The 19,492-nt window shown below is 44.8% G+C and overlaps 1 protein-coding gene across 2 annotated transcripts in view; it reads left to right on the top strand.

The window, feature by feature from the left end:
• The window catches only part of ICA1 (islet cell autoantigen 1), a 216,271-nt gene that overhangs the window by 108,790 nt on the left and 87,989 nt on the right, over nt 1–19,492 (top strand). For both annotated transcript variants that reach the window (XM_030201026.1, XM_030201035.1), the window contains exon 9: nt 9,308–9,393. In XM_030201026.1, the coding sequence (XP_030056886.1) occupies nt 9,308–9,393 (86 nt within the window). The remainder of the gene's footprint in view (nt 1–9,307; nt 9,394–19,492) is intronic.

Raw genomic sequence — 19,492 nt, 5'->3', positions numbered from 1 at the left:
CAGTAAATCCTGCTGTCAAATGCAAGATTATTTCAGTAACAGAATAAAACAGCAATGTAAACCTGCTCTCATAATGTCTCTCACACAGTACCACAGCATGAGTCACTCTGTCAAAAGTATTCTGTTAGACTGACTCATGCTGTGATTCTGTGTGAGAGATACAGTAAAACCTCTGTTTTCGTTGACGTTGGTTATGGTTGTTTACTGTTTTCGTCGTTTTTTGTTTTTTTTTTTTCAAAAAATTTGTCTCGGTTTTCATCAGTTGCCTCGGATTTTGTCGGCGTGCATACTGTACTTGTGCTCTGAAGACAGGGAAAACCCTTTTATTTTTCTCGCCTAACCTCTACTTCTGTATTACACAACAGTATGACGCTTCCTGCCTTTACATCTCTCCCCCTGTGAGAGACGTCCAAAGTGAAAGGTGAAAAAAAAGAACCCTATAAAATACTTTTCAAAATTATTGCCTCAGTTTTCATTGGTTTCGGATTTCGCCGATTGTTTTCGGACAGTTTACCGACGAAAAACGAGGTATCACTGTACTATGAGAGTGGTTTGATACTGCTGTTTTATTCTGTTACTGAAGTAACCTTGTGTTTTATTATTCACAGTGCTTGATATGCCCTATTTCAACCAGTGGCGTAGCCAGACTGCCAATTTTGGGTGGGCCTGAACCCAAAGTGGGTGGGCACAAAATTTTCTCTCTACCCCCCTCCCCCAGCAAAATTTAGTCACACTTTTCAGTGAGCTTTCAGAGGGCAAAACCTCCTGCCTCAGGTCAGTATAATGCTGTTACGGTATCCTCTCCTGACCTAAGGAAGGAAGTATTGGTCTCTGAAACTTTATTAACACAGGTACCATATTACTTTATCCTAAATTAAAAATAAAATTATTTTCTTTACCTTTGTTGTATGGCCATTTACTTTTTCTCATTGTGTTGCTCCCAGTCTCTAGATTCCGCTTTCCTTCGTCTTTCTCTTGCCAGGGTTTCCTGTCCATTCATCACCTATGGCTTTTCATCTTTTCCTCACCCTTGTTCGCCACATGCCCCTTCTTCTTATTCTCCAGTCTTTCCCTACTCTGTCCTCTCCCTCTTTCCATCCAGCAGCTCCCCTCTTTCTCTCCCCTCTTTCTTTTGCATCCAACGTCTCCTTTTTCTCCCTACCCTTCCATCCAGTGTCTTCCCTCTTTCTCTCCTTATCCTTCCACTCATCTACCCTCTCTCCTGATCTTTCCATCTAGTGTCTCTATCTCCCCTCTCCTTCTATCCAGTGCCTATCTCTCTACCCTTTTCTGTTCAGTCTCCTCCCTCTCTCCACATCCTTCTAGTTTCTCCCCTTTCTCTCTGCATCCTTTCATCCATCTCCCCTCTTTCTCTCCCTATCCTCCCATGTCCAGCAGCTCTCTTCCCTCTAGTCCCTTCTTCCTCTTCCTTCCTTGTCCAGCAGCTCTCCAGCCCCTTCCTCCTCTCCCTCCCATGTCCAGCAGCCCTCTCCCTTCCATCCAATCCCCTCCTCCTCTCCATCTCATGTCCAGCAGCTCTCTCCCTTCCCTCTAGTCCCTTCTTCCTCCCTTGTCCAGCAGCTCTCCAGTCCCTTCCTCCTCTCCCTCCCATGTCCAGTAGCTCTCTCCCTTCCCGTCAGTCCCTTCTTCCTCTTCCTCCCATGTCCCAGACGCTTTCTCCCTTCCTTCCAGTCCCTTCTTCCTCTCCCTCCCATGTCCCAGCAGCTTCTCCCTTCCCTCCAGTCCCTTCTTCCTCTCCCTCCCATGTCCCAGCAGCTTCTCCCTTCCCTCCAGTCCCTTCTTCCTCTCCCTCCCATGTCCCAGCAGTTTCTCCCTTCCCTCCAGTCCCTTCTTCCTCTCCCTCCCATGTCCCAGCAGCTTCTCCCTTCCCTCCAGTCCCTTCTTCCTCTCCCTCCCATGTCCAGCAGCTTCTCCCTTCCCTCCAGTCCCTTCTTCCTCTCCCTCCCATGTCCCAGCAGCTTCTCCCTTCCCTCCAGTCCCTTCTTCCTCTCCCTCCCATGTCCCAGCAGCTTCTCCCTTCCCTCCAGTCCCTTCTTCCTCTCCCTCCCATGTCCCAGCAGCTTCTCCCTTCCCTCCAGTCCCTTCTCCTCTCCCTCCCATGTCCCAGCAGCTTCTCCCTTCCTTCCAGTCCCTTCTTCCTCTCCCTCCCATGTCCCAGCAGCTTCTCCCTTCCCTCCAGTCCCTTCTTCCTCTCCCTCCCATGTCCCAGCAGCTTCTCCCTTCCCTCCAGTCCCTTCTTCCTCTCCCTCCCATGTCCCAGCATCTTCTCCCTTCCCTCCAGTCCCTTCTTCCTCTCCCTCCCATGTCCCAGCAGCTTCTCCCTTCCTCCAGTCCCTTCTTCCTCTCCCTCCCATGTCCAGCAGCTTCTCCCTTCCCTCCAGTCCCTTCTTCCTCTCCCTCCCATGTCCCAGCAGCTTCTCCCTTCCCTCCAGTCCCTTCTTCCTCTCCCTCCCATGTCCCAGCAGCTTCTCCCTTCCCTCCAGTCCCTTCTTCCTCTCCCTCCCATGTCCCAGCAGCTTCTCCCTTCCCTCCAGTCCCTTCTTCCTCTCCCTCCCATGTCCCAGCAGCTCTCTCTTCCTTCCCTCCAGTCCGTTCCTCCTCTCCCTCCCATGTCCCAGCAGCTTCTCCCTTCCCTCCAGTCCGTTCCTCCTCTCCCTCCCATGTCCCAGCAGCTTCTCCCTTCCCTCCAGTCCCTTCTTCCTCTCCCTCCCATGTCCAGCAGCTTCTCCCTTCCCTCCAGTCCCTTCTTCCTCTCCCTCCCATGTCCCAGCAGCTTCTCCCTTCCCTCCAGTCCCTTCTTCCTCTCCCTCCCATGTCCCGCAGCTCTCCCTTCCCTCCAGTCCCTTCTTCCTCTCCCTCCCATGTCCCAGCAGCTTCTCCTTCCCTCCAGTCCCTTCTCCTCTCCCTCCATGTCCCAGCAGCTTCTCCCTTCCCTCCAGGTCCCTCTTCCTCTCCTCCCATGTCCCAGCAGCTTCCTCCCTTCCTCCAGTCCCTTCTTCCTCTCCCTCCCATGTCCCAGCAGCTTCTCCCTTCCCTCCAGTCCCTTCTTCCTCTCCCTCCCATGTCCAGCAGCTTCTCCCTTCCCTCCAGTCCCTTCTTCCTCTCCCTCCCATGTCCCAGCAGCTTCTCCCTTCCCTCCAGTCCCTTCTTCCTCTCCCTCCCATGTCCCAGGCAGCTTCTCCCTTCCCTCCAGTCCCTTCTTCCTCTCCCCTCCCATGTCCCAGCAGCTTCTCCCTTCCCTCCAGTCCCTTCTTCCTCTCCCTCCCATTGTCCCAGCAGCTTCTCCCTTCCCTCCAGTCCCTTCTTCCTCTCCCTCCCATGTCCCAGCAGCTTCTCCCTTCCCTCCAGTCCCTTCTTCCTCTCCCTCCCATGTCCCAGCAGCTTCTCCCTTCCCTCCAGTCCCTTCTTCCTCTCCCTCCCATGTCCCAGCAGCTTCTCCCTTCCCTCCAGTCCCTTCTTCCTCTCACTCCCAATGTCCCAGCAGCTTCTCCCTTCCCTCCAGTCCCTTCTTCCTCTCCCTCCCATGTCCCAGCAGCTTCTCCCTTCCCTCCAGTCCCTTCTTTCCTCTCCCTCCCATGTCCCAGCAGCTTCTCCCTTCCCTCCAGTCCCTTCTTCCTCTCCCCTCCCATGTCCCAGCAGCTTCTCCCTTCCCTCCAGTCCCTTCTTCCTCTCCCTCCCATGTCCCAGCAGCTTCTCCCTTCCCTCCAGTCCCTTCTTCCTCTCCCTCCCATGTCCCAGCAGCTTCTCCCTTCCCTCCAGTCCCTTCTTCCTCTCCCTCCCATGTCCCAGCAGCTCTCTCTTCCTTTCCTTAAGTCCGTTCCTCCTCTCCCTCCCATGTCCCAGCAGCTCTCTCTTCCTTCCCTTAAGTCCGTTCCTCCTCTCCCTCCTATGTCCCAGCAGCTCAGCCACTTCCCCCCCCCCCCCCCAGGCCAGCGAATCCACATCCTTCCCGCGCTGTCGCTGCCCTTTTGTCCCGCGGAGGCAGCGTTCAGCGTTTCCTTCCTGCCCTGTCTTCTCCCCAGGTTCCGCTGCATCGTCCCTGCAAGTGGAATCCTTTTCCTTTTCGGCCGTCGCGCTGCGCTGCCATACACATAGGCAGCTTCGCTCCTCCCCCGCCGCATCCATTCTGGCCTTCTCTGATGCACTTCCTGTTAGGGCCGGATGATCGCGGTGGGGGAGGAGCGAAGCTGCCTGTGTGTATGGCAGCGCAGCGCGACGGCCGAAAAGGATTCCACTGGGACGATGCAGCGGATCCTGGGGAGAACAGAGTACAGGAAGTAAACGCTGAACGCTGCCACCGCCGGACAAAAGGGCAGAGACAGAGTACGAAGGATGGGCGGGCCTGGAGGGAAAATGGGTGGGCCTGGGCCCGTCCAGGCCCACCCGTGGCTACGCCTCTGATTTCAACCACTTGTCTCACTGTCCCCTCCCTCCCCCTTCCCCCCCCCCCCCCCCCCCCCCCCCCCCCCCCCCCCCCAAAGGTATGCTTATTTGGCCTGCAGTGGAATAAACAAGGCCATAATGGAAGTTCAAGGCAACAGTTCAAATTGAAACCCAAATTGAGGATGAGAGGACAGTGTTGTGGCGCTCCAGCTGATACCACACTTCTCGCGAAATAGTGCTGTTGATTAATTGTCATTAACAATCTCAGTTAAATTGGAAACTATAATTGTGATTAAAATTGGCAACAATGCTGACTGCTATGGCCTGAACTGAACATCCGTTCACCCCCCTGCCTACCCTGATGGTCTAAGGTAGGGTGAGCAGGAGCAATCCTTTGCCGGTTCCAGGTTCAAAATGGTGGCCATGACCTCTAGCGATGGTCTTGTGGTACTACTGCTAGGGTCCTGCTCAGAGAAAGTGCTGTATGCCTACTTCCCTGACAAAAGCTTGAGTTCTCAGTTCTGTGTTATAATCTTGTTTCCCGAGTGCGCTAAGAAGTCCTTAGCATCCAGTACTGCACACTAGCCATTCTATTCGTGTTGTGCTCTTAAAATAGCTGTGTATTGTGGGTACAAAACAAGTGCCTGGTATACAACTCAGTGAAAACTGCAGAGAATTCCCACCTTTTAGCAGCTATACTTTTAGAATAGTCTAGTTTCAAGTTTTATTTATTTATACATTCTTTTATCCCACTGTAATCAGAAATATCAATAAAGAAAAACAATTATGTAATATACAAAAGAAAAAATATAAAGCATATAAGTCCAGTTTATGGAGAGCCAGAAGCTAAAGATCAGGAATCAGAATAATCAAACCTAAATACAGAGCAGGCAGACAAATTCAATTTCTAATATCCTATGCAACCTGTAGAGAAAACTAGGAAAATATACAAAAAAAAAACCACCAACCAACATTAACCTCCCTGCTTACTAAGCTGCACTAGTGGCTGCCGTGCGGCAGTGCTGGCAGAGTGAATTCAAAGTGAATGGGATGTGTCGGCATTAGCGCACTCTAGCAGCTAGCGTGGCTTAGTAAACAGGAAGTAAGTTTTCTCTTTCTCCAACAAGAAATTTTGCAAGTGAGTAGATCTAAAAAATATATATAAGAATTATTCCCTGATGTGACCAGACATTTACAGGGAAATTTAAGGAAAAAAGAGCCTCCTACAGCCAAGACATGAGGCCTAAGCTGCAGGAAAGCCTTATGGCGTAGCTGAGTTGGTCTGGCCATGTCAGAGAAAATTGTAACTTTCTGCTCAAAGAGTAATACATCCTTCGTAGTAGAATAGGTATTCAAAATACATATTTTGTGATCTTCCTTATGCAAAGACACCAATGTGTTTTTAGAGAGAGGTTCTTGTGAAGATTCTAAAAATCTAGATATGTCCAAACTATCTGTTGAAGTAATAATATCACAAACTGCTTCTTTGTCATTAATCTTTCTAAACCTGTGGGTGAATAATACAACTTAGCAACCATTGAATCTTTATAGATAAGCTGAAGCACATTTTTCATATACATTTTGAAAATTTCTAGTGGTGCAAGAAAATAAGTCACAGGAAAATTAAGAGCCCGCACAAATCAATGTTATTAATTTTAGACTCTTGGTCAGTAAGTTTCATTACTGTTTCCTCTGTAAATTTACCAAATTTAGAGCGATTATCCTGAAGATATTTCTCAGCTATATAAATAGCTGATAAATCATCTTTCAGGGAAACCTCATGCAAACTACTAATATCAGGAGGAGCTACAGAGCAAATTGAAAGAGAAACTGAAGATGGCATCTTAATCCCAGTATTTGGAACTTGTTGCTTCAAAGAGAGAGATCCTTCAGGCTTATTTCCTTTTAGACTCTTCTCAATGAAGAGATCAAGTTAGAGGCAATGGAGTAGGACTCCCCCAGGTGACAGAGGCTCCAGACAAGGAGAAAGTACTTGTATTCAGAAGTGTGTGGGAAGCCATGGCCTGCTGTAGGTGAAAGTTCATTGGTCCCTGAGTAATGGCAGGCTGTGTTGTCTTTCTCTTGGCTCCTTTTTGTTTCCCCCATAGAAAAGCAAGGAAGCCCACTCCTCAGTTGCTCCAAAGGGGCAGGGCCTGCCCTTTGGGCACGCCCCTTTGGGCACATGCTAGGGGCCATGGCAGGAACACTGACTTTTAGTGCTGGGGACCTCTCAGCTAGCAAAGGTAATCCAGGATGTCTTCTGTATTGCCTGCTGCAAGTAGTCTGCTGGACCTCATATATCAGTTCTTAATCTTGCCTGCTTTCTCAATGTGAGAAGACTATCCACTACCACTCTGAGAATTTGGGAAGAAATTTTCAAGTTACAGTTCAAATCTGGTAGCCATAAAATTGGGTTCAGAACTCGTAAATCTGTTTTCCCATTTTGTTTTATTCAGTTTCAATTTATAAAAGTAACTCAATTCTCTATTAATTCCTTACAATGTAATAATTTCAGTTATGCATCAAGCTCAGTCTTTGGGAGTGGAAAAAGACAGTAATGTCATCGGCATAAACAAATAACTGAGTATTGTTCTTCTCAAAAACTGAGGCAGCACTTTACAAAACCAGAACACTGTACCACTGAACTTTAAAACAATACAAGAACATAAGACCTTTGAAGTCAGAATGATTAAATATTTTGACACCCACCAGACAGGACTTAACAAAGATCTGGGTTTTCTAGCCCATTATAAACCATAAAATTGTACTGCTTTGTCCCCCTCCTGTCTCCATGCATATCTCCCTGTCCCTCATCCACCCCGACTCTTCCTGTCTCTCACCTATCCTCCTCCATCCTGTTAGACTGTCACAGGAATGCTTTGATGTTTCACTTATATATACTGTCATCTACCAACATTTGCTTATTTCCGATCTGACGAAGAAGGGCAACCTTTGAAAGTTTAATCAAGAAATGTATTAAGTTATGTCCAATGAAAAAGGTATCATCTTATTTTCTTTTCCTTTTTAAAAGTTAGCACCAGCAGCCTGTTTCCATTCCCTTTAATGCGGAATCCATCCTTTTGGAACAGGCTCCCCATTTCCCAGAATGTTGCCTAATTCCTAACAAATCTAAATCTGAACCCCTCATCCCTGCACTATCATCTCAACCATGTATTGAGAATTCAGAACTCTGTCTGCCTCTTGGGTCCTGCGCATGGATCGGAGAACATTTCTGAAAATGCTACCCTGGAGGATCTGGACTTCAACTTTCTACCCAAGAGCCTTAATTTCACTTCCAGAACCTCCCTCCCACATTTTCCACTGTCATTGGTACCCACATGTACCAAGACGGCCACATCCCCCCCCCCCCCCCTATCTAGGTGATGCATGAGGTCTGTCACCTTTGCACCAGGCAGACAAGTGACTAGACGAGCCTGACATTCACCAGCCACCCAGCTATCTACATGCCTAATGATTGAATCACCAACTACAACAGCTGTCCTAACCTTTCCCACCTGGGCAGAAGTTCTTGGAGACATATCCTCAGTGCAAAATATACACTGGAATAGGCCAGTGTATATTTTGGGGATCCTATCTGTGGGATCTCCAAACTGGCCACATGACTGCTAAGAAAATTACTGCAGGATTAACAAAACTGTGGCGCTCGAGTACCCATAGCTTAGTGAATCCCCAAATAATTTTACTGCACCAAATGGCACAGCTTTGTAAATAGACCTCTTTATTAAATCTGATTAATCATATTGTTTGTCCAGTGTCCACCACAAAAAAATATTGCTGTTTTTTTCTTAATTAGAAACAGTTACATTTTCATGGGAGAAGAGAGTTCTTCATAGGTAGCAATACCTTTTTATTGGATTAACATCAGAATTATTTACAGATGTTGGTGATTACACAGATTTTGTAGTCAGCTGTCAGCTTAGGATAAATCCTTGTTGGCTCAATAAAAGATATTGCAGCCTACAAAGAGTCCCAGTTTTCTTCAGGAATTGAGGGTTTCTAGGACTCTACTAATCCCATAGGGAGCATAAATCCTTAAACCAAGCTTTCCAACAGCTTGTTAAACATGCCTTGTACCGCACACTGCCATAATGATAGCTGATTCAAGCCAAATTAGATCAGAATTGTCCCTAGTGAAATGTCTGTTGTAGAATACATTTACTGCAAAGATGGCAATTCACAGTGTAATTAGATAGAAGTTGTTTTCTACATTTGTCCTCGGATAAGACGATAAAAGGACACTGTGCCTTTGCTTAGTTGACTGTTGACAGTAACATCAAATTTGTTTCAGCTTCTGGCACTACTTTTCTCAAATCTCAGACAAAAATATTTACAAGATTTATATCAGTCCTATATTTTCCAACCCCTGATGAGTTTTTAGCGTTCTGTCTTTCTTACACAGTGATATAACTTCTGGTATTTGTTTAAACATGGGACCTTTTTGAAATTATTTTTTCTTGTTAGAGCTGCATGAGGATGTAAAAATTAAACAAAAATTCCAAATAGATATATGTGTAATATTTTCTTTATTGCATAGCCAAGGAAAACTGCTTGTCTTGAAATATTGAAGAAGGAAATTTAGTACATGCTAGGTGACTTAAACCAGCCTGTCTTGAAAGGATTTTTAACGTTTGCCTTACTCTGTTGTCAGTTACGGAATATACATCTTCTGGAATGGGAAAGAAATAGCTCTGGGAAACACAATAAAATTCTATATGAAATGCAATTTTCATTATTTTCAATGAATCTAGCCTGTTAGTATTTATTCTGCATTTATATTGTCATTTAAAGCAAGGTCCAGATGAATAGCTTATATAAAATAGTGTTCTTAAGTAGTTGAGCATTAATTGTCTCTTTTTGTTATTCCATACATCTGTTAATCCAGAGTTTACAAGATCCTACAGATAAATTAACTGAAAAGGAGGAAAAGAAAGAGATTGCTCCACCTGACAGCACCAGACAGGATGATCAGTAAGTCATTTTGTTGCTTAGTCCAAACCATATCAGTTATCAATTTTGGTCAGTTGGTTGATTGAGTAACCAAGGGGGTAGTTACTATTCACATGGGTGTTGGATGATTTTGTTCCTTAAATAAATGAAGTAATGATCTAAAAACTGTGTTGTGTTTACTTAGATTCCTTTTGTCTAATATTACATTTTGTTTAAAGATCAGAAATCATTCAGTGTGATGTGTTTTCAATAATAGTTCCGTAGGCTACTGTGTAACTTTGGTAAGTTTAAGTGCTTTGAAAATGAGCCCCATGGTGACTCACTTCATCAAAGTACATTTATCTGTGCTGCTCCCTTACTGTGGAATTCTATGCCTCTTGTTTTGCACATTGAACCCTTTTTTCCCAGAATTAAACAGGCTTTGAAAACCTATCCTTTCCAGAGAGCCCTTGGTGATTAGTGAGGTCGGGTGGGCATCTTGGGGCAGGCTGATATTCCCTATTGCTCTAACTTGTATTTCTCCTTTTCTTTATTGAAATGGCAGTCCGTCATTTCTAATTTTAATTGTGAACCACTCTGTTATGTGCCCAGGAGTGACAGTATATTATATTAAATTAAACTGTAAACCATATATAGGAGCAGTATGGTTAAAGGCAAGGGATCCACTAGACAGGTCTCAGAGAGCTTACAGTACAGGATTGGTCATTATGGGTACCATAGATCCATACAGGACCCCCTTGAATCTCTATTTCTTTCCATACCAGCCATTTTGCATGTTGCCTACCCTCCCCCTTAGCCCTCTATTTCAGGGCTGGATGAAAATAGCTGATGTGATTGGTATAGTCACAACATGACTAGCAAATATTCTTTGTTTGAAATTTGATGTGTTGTGCTGAGATCAAACTATTTCCTTATAAATCATCAATTACTGATTGTGTTATCATTGCTGGAAGGCACCAGTGGGGTCTTAACATAATTTCACTGGGTCGCATAGCTGAGAACTGTTTGGCAACCAGAAGGTGTTCTTTATTTCTGAAGCTGGAAAAAGAAATGCCTTTTGGCCAGATCATTATCTGTCCATCTGTCTGTGATCTCCTCACCATGCAAAAACTGTTTTGCTAAAACCTTGTGGCTTGCTCATAGTCACTAGTCATACCATACCTACTGAATTGCAAGTGTGTCTTATCAGTGGTTGCTATGGTATGGTGGGCTGTGGCTAGCTGTGAGTTTCATGTGACATGTACTGTTAATGCTGCACTCCCTGCTGTGAATTCTGTGCTGTTTTGGTACTATCTGCCTCTTGTCATATAAAGGAGAGTTTGCATAACAGCTGTGGTAATGGTGCTAAAGGATACTCACAGCAATGTGTGACTGGGACAGAGCAGTAGATCTATGAAAATGAGTTATGGGGAACAAAGGCAGATTGAAACAAGAAAGCAAAACTAAATAAGTGTTGCAGAATGGGTGAGTGTAAAGCAAGGAACACTTTGAAACTGTTTGGTGGAGGGAAGGGTAACTATGACATTAAAGTCAGAAGAGAAAAACACTAGGGCCACAATGCTCAAAACTCCGGCACTGTTCTGAATAGCACAGAAGAACAACGTCGTAATTCTCAATGCTAATGAGGTGCAAGTATTGGCACACTCATAGCATTAAGGAGTTTACAGGAGGATTTGCTTGGCGCATGCGCAGAAGAGTTCTTCGGTAAGCTCAGCTCGTGTGTGCATGCGCCTGGTAAAACTCAAAAGTGAGGCCGGAGCGCATGCGCCTGGTAAAACCCGAAAGTGAAGCACACATTGGTGTCTGTTTTCTGTGGCCTAAATGTAAGCTTTTTTTTTTTTTAATGTCTTGGACGCTTATACTTAAACACAGGAAACAGACGTAATGTGCACTTTTGCTTGGGTCTGCTGTTTCTCATGACCAGCACTTAAGGGCTTGCACTGGCTTCCTTCTGCTTCCAAAAGCAATCAAAACTGGCAGATTTTGCAGAAGGAATCATGAGAGAAGCATGAGAATCATGAGAAATCCTCTATTCCAGCACCCCAATGCCTGCTCCAACCTGGTGTTATTTTTTGCAGTGGTAAGGCAGTTTTGTTTCAGGTGTTTTTTTCTGAGCATTGGGGTGGAATACAAAATGACCTCATTTACATGAGCTTGACTACATTAGCATGCTCCAGGCCTCTGAACATTCTGCGCAGGTAAATGTGGGCGCTAGTTCGGCGCTAATGGCCTCTAGCGCCTGCATTTACTTTTGAGCATTGGGGCCTGGAAGTGGAAAGTATGCAGTACACATACACAGTAAGGAAGTGGTAAAAATAGCATACACACAGGGCTCACAGATGCGGATTCCGCAGTGTGTTTGCTTAACTAGAATGGGAAATCATTGGTTTTCCAGAGATAGAATGGAGATATGGATAAAACTAATGAAAAAAATAAAACTGGTGGATTGCTTTTTTGAAATATGCAGCTGGGACAGTAGAGACATACATTTTCTGACAGATTAGATTGAAGGAGATGGAGGATTGAAAACAAGTATAAGCATTGCCCCTATGGTAGACTTTCAAATTTTGTGGCAGTTATGTGGCTGCATAATGTTTCACACTTGGGCAGACTAGATGGACCATAAAGATCTATATCTGCTGTAATTTACTACTACTACTACTTATCATTTCTATAGCGCTACTAGACGTATGCAGCGCTGTACACTTGAACATGAAGAGACAGTCCCTGCTCGACAGAGCTTACAATCTAATTAGGACAAACAGGACAAACAAGAGATAAGGGAATATTAAGGTGAGGATGATAAAATAAGGTTTCTGAACAGGTAATTTACTATGTTACATCTTTTATTACTAAATTAATTTAATATAGATAAATAGTATGCATACCCAGCCCAATATTCAAAAGTATTTAACCATCCAGGAACGGCACCTGGCTGGTTTAATATACTGGCTGGTTTAATATAGCTATCCGTCGATATTCAGCGGGAGATAGCTGGCTATCTCCTGCTGAATATCCCAGTCAGCTGCTAACCCAGTCACTGGCTTTGTCATATGACAGCTGGTTACCACATTTTCACCGGCTGACTGGTTAAGTTTAGCAGCCAGATAGAGCCGCGTAAATAGCAGGTCTATCTTTTGGCCTCTGCCCTCTAGCTGGTCAGCCAATGAATAGCGGCGCAAAAAAAAAAACCCCTTGGAAATTCAGTGCTGGTGGCCGGATACAGCCCTGTATTTGAATTTCCAGGTTCGTCGGTGACAGCGGGAATTAGCTGGTCTAACTCCCACTGTCTCAGTATCAGGGCCTTAAATTTTAATAAGAAAACAGGAAGGCAACCGATGTAGATCCAACATGGAAACAGAAAAGGAATCGGAATGTACCCAGGAAGAGACGCATCTGTAATCAACTTTGGTGAAATTTGTAGTTTTACACCAGCTGGCTTACATTGCCCTGACACAGCCTATATTTCTGGCGAAACATGGCCATGTCGAGCACTTGTTTGTGAGTACTGGGAGCTTTGAATAACCAATAAGACTGTTATTCTTCAAAAGGTCTGCTTCCTTTTCTTTTTAAATTTTAATGAACAAAGTGACTAGTACACCGGTAGACAAAGAATTGCACACTGCTATAGAGAGAAATAACAAATTGCAGTGTACCATACATTAGCTCTCGGGCAGAAGGAATGGACTGGTGGCTCAGTTTTCTCTTACATCTGAGAGTCCTGCTCCCTCCCTTCGCTAGTTACGGCTCTTTATGCACACTACAGAAGTGGTGCGCGTGAGCCTGAGACAGGTGGAAGTTAGATGCCCCTACTGCAGGAATTTTGGCAAGTTCTAGAATAGAGAAGTGCTGAGGGGATAGTCTGAGCGGACATATCTTCTTGTTAGAACTAGTGAGGGTTCCTTGATTAGGAGAATTCAGTAATTCAAAAGATGGCATTAACTGCATCCACGGTGTAATTAAACTCTGGAATTCATTGCTAGAGAATGTGGTAAAAGCAGTTAGCTTAGCGGAGTTTAAAAAAAGGTTTGGATAACTTCCTAAAAGAGAAGTCCATAAGTCATGATTAAGATGGACTTGAGGAAAATCCACAGCTTATTTGTAGGATAAACAGCTTTAAATGTATTGTACTGTTTTGGGATGTTGCCAGGTACTTGTAACCTGGTTTGGCCACTGTTGGAAACAGGATGCTGGGCTTGATGGATCTTCGGTCTGTCCCAGCATGGCAACGCTTATGTTCTTATGTAACCAAAGCGGTTTACGTTTATTATATGCAGTTACTTTCTCTGTCCCTAATGGGCTCTCAATTTAAGTTTTGCACCTGAGATAATGGAGGGTTATGTCACGATCTTCAGGAAAAGTAAGTGAGCCCTTGAGCTAGTCCGAAGACCAGTGGCCAACAAACCCAACACTTCACCTGCAGCTACCACCTTTCCCCAGCGGTTGAGCCCCTGGGTTCGGGTGGCCAACAGGACTTAAGAGGATGGGCAACAAGCTGACGGAGACGGGCTCAGGGTCGAACAGGAGGAGTAGGTGAGATCGGCCCTAGGCAAACGTAAGAACAGGCGACGTACCAGAGGTGGTCAGGTCCAGGCAGAAGTCAGGGCGGCGGTGTTCCAGAAGTGGTCAGGTCCAGGCAGAAGTCGGGGCAGAAGGAAGCAAAACAACAAGACAATCCCACACCGAAGCTCTCCCAGAAGAATGTAGCTGAGGCCCTAAAGTCAGGGCACACCTCTCTTAAGAAGGTCATGGGCGTCTGACGTCACGGAGAGGAACGCCAGAAATAACTGAACGCCAGCCCGAGGTCTGGGAAAGCAGGAAAACGCCGGGGCGGCCGGTGAGCTCGGTAGCTGTATGGGAGCTCGCCAGTGGCAGCCGGAGAGAATGATGGAAAGAAGGAAAGAAAGAGGGGGAGCGCAGAGACGCGCCCAAACCAAACACCGTTGCACCAGACGTGGCCCCTTTGAGAGGAAGGCAAGTCAATGTGTCCCTTTCCTAGATGCCGCACGCCCTCCAAGAGCCCGAGTTGTGACATGTTAATTGAGTTGCCTTGCCTCACAAGGAGCTGCAGTGGGAATTGAACCCAGTTCCCCAGGTTCTCAGCCCAGTACAATAACCATTAGGCTGCTCCTCTGCTCCTCCCAGAGCCAAGCTATGCCTTTTTGAAGAAGGTTCCCTATTTGCCATCCACTTGGCGTATACCAAGTCTTTTATAAAATACGTAATTAATTTTGAAGTTTTCCCCAGCGGATATTCCGCCTTGTAATAAAGTTTATTATTTACCTAAAGTGCAAAAACAAGGAGAAGTATCTCAATCCCCTGTAATAGATATTCAGAACTTAACAGCACTACTGGAAGACTCAATGATAGAAATAACTTCAAGAGGGACCCTTATAATATCTATGGTTTTTGAACAGGATTTGAATATGATTATGAAAATGTATTTTAAACATTCGTCAGCCCTGTTTTGTGGGCAGAAAATATGGGTTTACCCTGACGTTACCAAGATAACGCAGCAGAGGCGAAAGCAATTTCTCGCATTGAGAGATGAAGTGAAAGCGCTGGGAGCAATATTTACCTTGGCATATCCATGCAAATGCATAATTCGTATGTCTGGCATTAAATACGTTTTTTTTTTAGCCATCTCAACTAAAGGTTTTTCTGGACGCTAAAAATCCATCCAGCTGAACAGGAAGAACGATTGATATCAGCAAGTAAGAATTAAGAGAAAGTAAAATCAGGACTATGCCAATTTGTGCTAAGTTTTTTCCTTCTCTTTCAGAGTAATAATTCTCCTTAAGTTTGTTTGGACTCTCCCCCTTTATTTTATGGTGGTCTAAGGAAGAGAGATAAGATAAATAAGTTTGACATTTATGTCTAAATGGAATATATATATACATATTTTTTTTTCCCTCAATAACTCTCTGTATTGCCTTATAAACTTGATTTGTTTGTATTATAATTAAAATCAATAAATAAAAATTAAAAAAAAAAAAAAAAATACGTAATTAGACCTAAGCATCCATTTAGCCACCAAAACAACCTATGCTGAGTTCTCCTGTGTCTAATAATGGATAAACTAATCATAAAAAGTGGGAAATATGCACCTGAAATAATTTTAATACAAAAACCTCTACAGTGAATCTTCATAACATCATCTTCACCATCTTAAACGTTTGTATAATGTTTTTTTTTTCTTTATTTACATTAAAAAATGGAGGAAAAAGGCTTCAGCAGTGACAGGCTTAACACTGCAGCGGTGCAGCACTGTAGCTCTGTGCAATTATTTCACCTTTTTAGAAATTGCAGTGCCTTATGACTTGGACTACTCATCGGCCAAAAACCTCCCTTCACTTGCTTCACTTAATTCTTCCATTAACAAGAGTCTGTTCATAGTTGTCATGTATTTCACAAGATCTTCAAAACTGCCTTTAAAACTGACATGCAGCGGGAAAACAGAAGCATTCAATTTTGACTTAGCTTTGTAACATAGTAGATGACGGCAGAAAAAGACCTGCATGGTCCATCCAGTCTGCCCAAGACAAACTCATATGTGTATACCTTACCTTGAATTTGTACCTGTCCTTTTCAGGACACAGACCGTATAAGTCTGCCCAGCAGTATTTCCCGCCTCCCAACCACCAGTCCCGCCTCCCATCATCGGCTCTGGTACAGACCGTATAAGTCTGCCCTCCCCTATCCTAGCCTCCCAACCACCAACCCCTCTTCCCCCCACCTGCTCCGCCACCCAATTTCAGCTAAGCTTCTGAGGATCCATTCCTTCTGCACAGGATTCCTTTATGCATATCCCACGCATGCTTGAACTCCGTTACCGTTTTCATCTCCACCACCTCCCGCGGGAGGGCATTCCAAGCGTCCACCACCCTCTCCGTGAAAAAATACTTCCTGACATCTTTCCTGAGTCTGCCCCCCTTCAATCTCATTTCATGTCCTCTCGTTCTACCGCCTTCCCATCTCCAGAAAAGATTCGTTTGCGGATTAATACCTTTCAAATATTTGAACGTCTGTATCATATCACCCCTGTTCCTCCTTTCCTCCAGGGTATACATGTTCAGGTCAGCAAGTCACTCTTCATACGTCTTGGAACGCAAATCCCATAACATCCTCGTAGCTTTTCTTTGCACCGCTTCCATTTTTTTTTTTTTCTTTATTGAATTTTTCATTTTTACAAGATAGACTTATAAATGGAAATACAGCGGTAAAATTGTCATAGGTTAACATTACCATGAAAAAATTCAACATAATCTCAAACTAATAAGTATTCAATATACCTAACAGATATTAACTATGAAACATAGTCTACTTTCTTAGACCACAACAATCAGAAGGAGGGAGAGGAGATAAAGCAATTAAGGAGATAAAACAAGATAGACAAAAAGTAAATAGCCTGGCTCATATTCCCCCGTCAATTTTCCATTTTCTTAATGTCTTCTACACATTTACTTGGATAGCTTTTTAGCATCTATAAACTTTTTTAGCTGGTCTGGTTCAAAAAATATATATTTATTCCCTAAATACTTGATACAGCATTTGCAGGGATAAGCCAGCAAAAAGGTAGCGCCCATAGTTTTAACCTCTTCTCTGTAAGCTAGAAACGCTCTCCTACGATCCTGAGTAGTTTTTATCACGTCTGGAAAAATCCAGATTTTTTGACCATGAAAAAGTTTAGTAGCATTCTTGAAGTAAAGTCTTAATAATGCATTTAGGTCTTGCTCGAAAACAAAAGATATCAATAGAGTCCTTCGACAGGTTATCTCTGAAATAGATTCTTCCAGAAATGCTGATAAGTCTTTCAAGTTTATTTCTGGACCTTGATTATTATCACATGGATTCACGTTGGAGATTTTATCTGGCAAATAGTAAACTCTGTTAACAGGTGGTATTGCAGATTGAGGGTAAGCCAAAACTTCCATTTAGTATTTTTTAAGGAAATCCACTGGAGTAACTCCAATTTGAAAAGGAAAATTCAGTAACCTCAAATTTAGTCTTCTATTATAGTTCTCTAAATGTTCCAATTTTAAAGAAGTTTTCATTTTGTCTTTTATCAAAGCATCCGTGACAGATTTTAACGATGTTATTTCAGTTTTTTGAGCAAATTGTTCAGTCTTAACAGTTTCTAAGGTTAATGTTAAAAAATCAAGCTTATTTACCAGCAATGCTGTATCTCGAGAAGTTTTTGTGACCGTAGTTGTTAGCTATTGAATTGCTGCCCAAATAGAGTGTAGAGTCACCGCTTGGGGAGCTTGAAGCTCTATGTTCAAACCATCTGCGTCCTGGGGAAGAGTTCTACCGTCTGAGGCCCTTTGGTTACCGACTTCCGGTCCCATCGAGTCCTCATCGCTCATCCGAAGGGCTGCAGGGCAAAGCAGCGGATTAAGCTCTGGCGGGGATAATGATGTCTCTGACCCTAGTGGAAACGCCGCTCCTTCGGCGGATCCAACAGCGGGTTTCCTCATGCCAGTATCCACAGGGGTGCTCGTGGCAAACTGTAGGAGCGTTCGCTGGCCCGGAGGGAGTGATTGGGCCGACGGTAAGACACCCTTCACTGCACCTTTTCGCTTTGTATGCGGCATATTGGAAGAAGGTAATAATTGAACAGAGCTCAGCGTTAGCCTCCACAGAGCCTCAAGCTCGAGCCGCACCGCTTCCTTTTTTTTAACATCCTTCGCAAGATACGGCCTCCAAAACTGAACACAATACTCCAGGTGGGGCCTCACCAACGTCTTATACAGGGGCATTAAAACCTCCTTTCTTCTGCTGGTCACTCCTCTCTCTATACAGCCTAGCAATCTTCTAGCTACGGCCACCGCCTTGTCGCACTGTTTCGTCGCCTTCAGGTCCTCAGATACTATCACCCCAAGATCCCTCTCCCCGTCCGTGCCTATCAGACTCTCCCCGCCTAACACATACGTCTCCCTTAGATTTGTACTCCCTAAGTGCATCACTTTGCATTTCTTCGCATTGAATTTTAATTGCCATAGGTTAGACCATTCTTCTAGCTTCTTCAGATCTTTTTTCATGTTTTCCACTCCCTCCGGGGTGTCCACTCTGTTGGAAATCTTGGTGTCATCCGCAAAAAGGCAAACTTTACCTTGTAACCCTTCGGCAATGTCACTCACAAATATATTGAACAGAATGGGCCCCAGCACCAATCCCTGAGGCACTCCACTACTCACCTTTCACCTTTGTAGAGAATCCAAAACAAATCTTTGTCTCTGTATGTTTGGTTGAAAGTGTCAGCATTTTAATTTGAATGTCTTACATTCTCAGGTGCTTACAAGGGAAATTTGAAGTGTCCTCATCATACAGTCATTTATGTAGGTGTCTAGCCTTGAAGCTAAAAAAAAAAAACAGGCACAAGACATTTTGAGAGACGTGGCCACATAGACATCCGTGCAGATCAGAGAGGCAGCCTAGTGGTCAGTGCAGTGGACTTTAAACAATGGCACCCAGGTACAATTCTCACCATAGCTCATTTATTGTGTATTGTGAGCTCTCCAGAAACAGAATAAAACCTATTATACCTAACTGTACACCAATACAATTGCCTTTCACCCTGCACGTGTCTCCTATATTTATGTACAGTCGGTTGTTTGGTTTTGGAGAGTTCATAATTTCTACCACAAATGTGCTATTCAGGGGCGTAGCTAGGTGGGGGCATGGGCCCCCACAGATTTAGCTCTGGCTCCCTCCACTTTCCGACCCCCTGCCGCTGCAAGATACCTTTGCTGGCGGGGGTCCCCAACCCCCGCCAGCCTTAGTTTTCTTCAGTGCCGGTCTCCAGCGCGTTCGCTCATTTCGCTGATCTGTACGGTGAGTTCTGACGTTTGACGTGCAGGACTCACAGCACAGATCAGCGAAGTGAGCGAACGTGCCGGAGACCGGCGCTGAAGAAAACTAAGGCTGGTGGGGGTTGAGGACCCCCGCCAGCAAAGGTACCTTGTGGCGGGGGGGGGGGGGGGTTGGTGGCAGGGGGGGGTCGGCGGCTGGGGGAGGTGGGCTAAAATGTGCCCTCCCACCTTGGGCTCTGGACCCCCCTCCTGCCTAGGTCTGGCTATGCCCTGGACCAGTATCCCTCTTTAGTCACAGTCCTCTGCAC

The sequence above is a fragment of the Microcaecilia unicolor genome, chromosome 1, assembly GCF_901765095.1.
Source record: "Microcaecilia unicolor chromosome 1, aMicUni1.1, whole genome shotgun sequence".
NCBI classification, from domain to species: domain Eukaryota; kingdom Metazoa; phylum Chordata; class Amphibia; order Gymnophiona; family Siphonopidae; genus Microcaecilia; species Microcaecilia unicolor.
The sequence above is the reverse complement of the archived record's forward strand: the minus strand, read 5'-3'. Positions and strand labels throughout refer to the sequence as shown.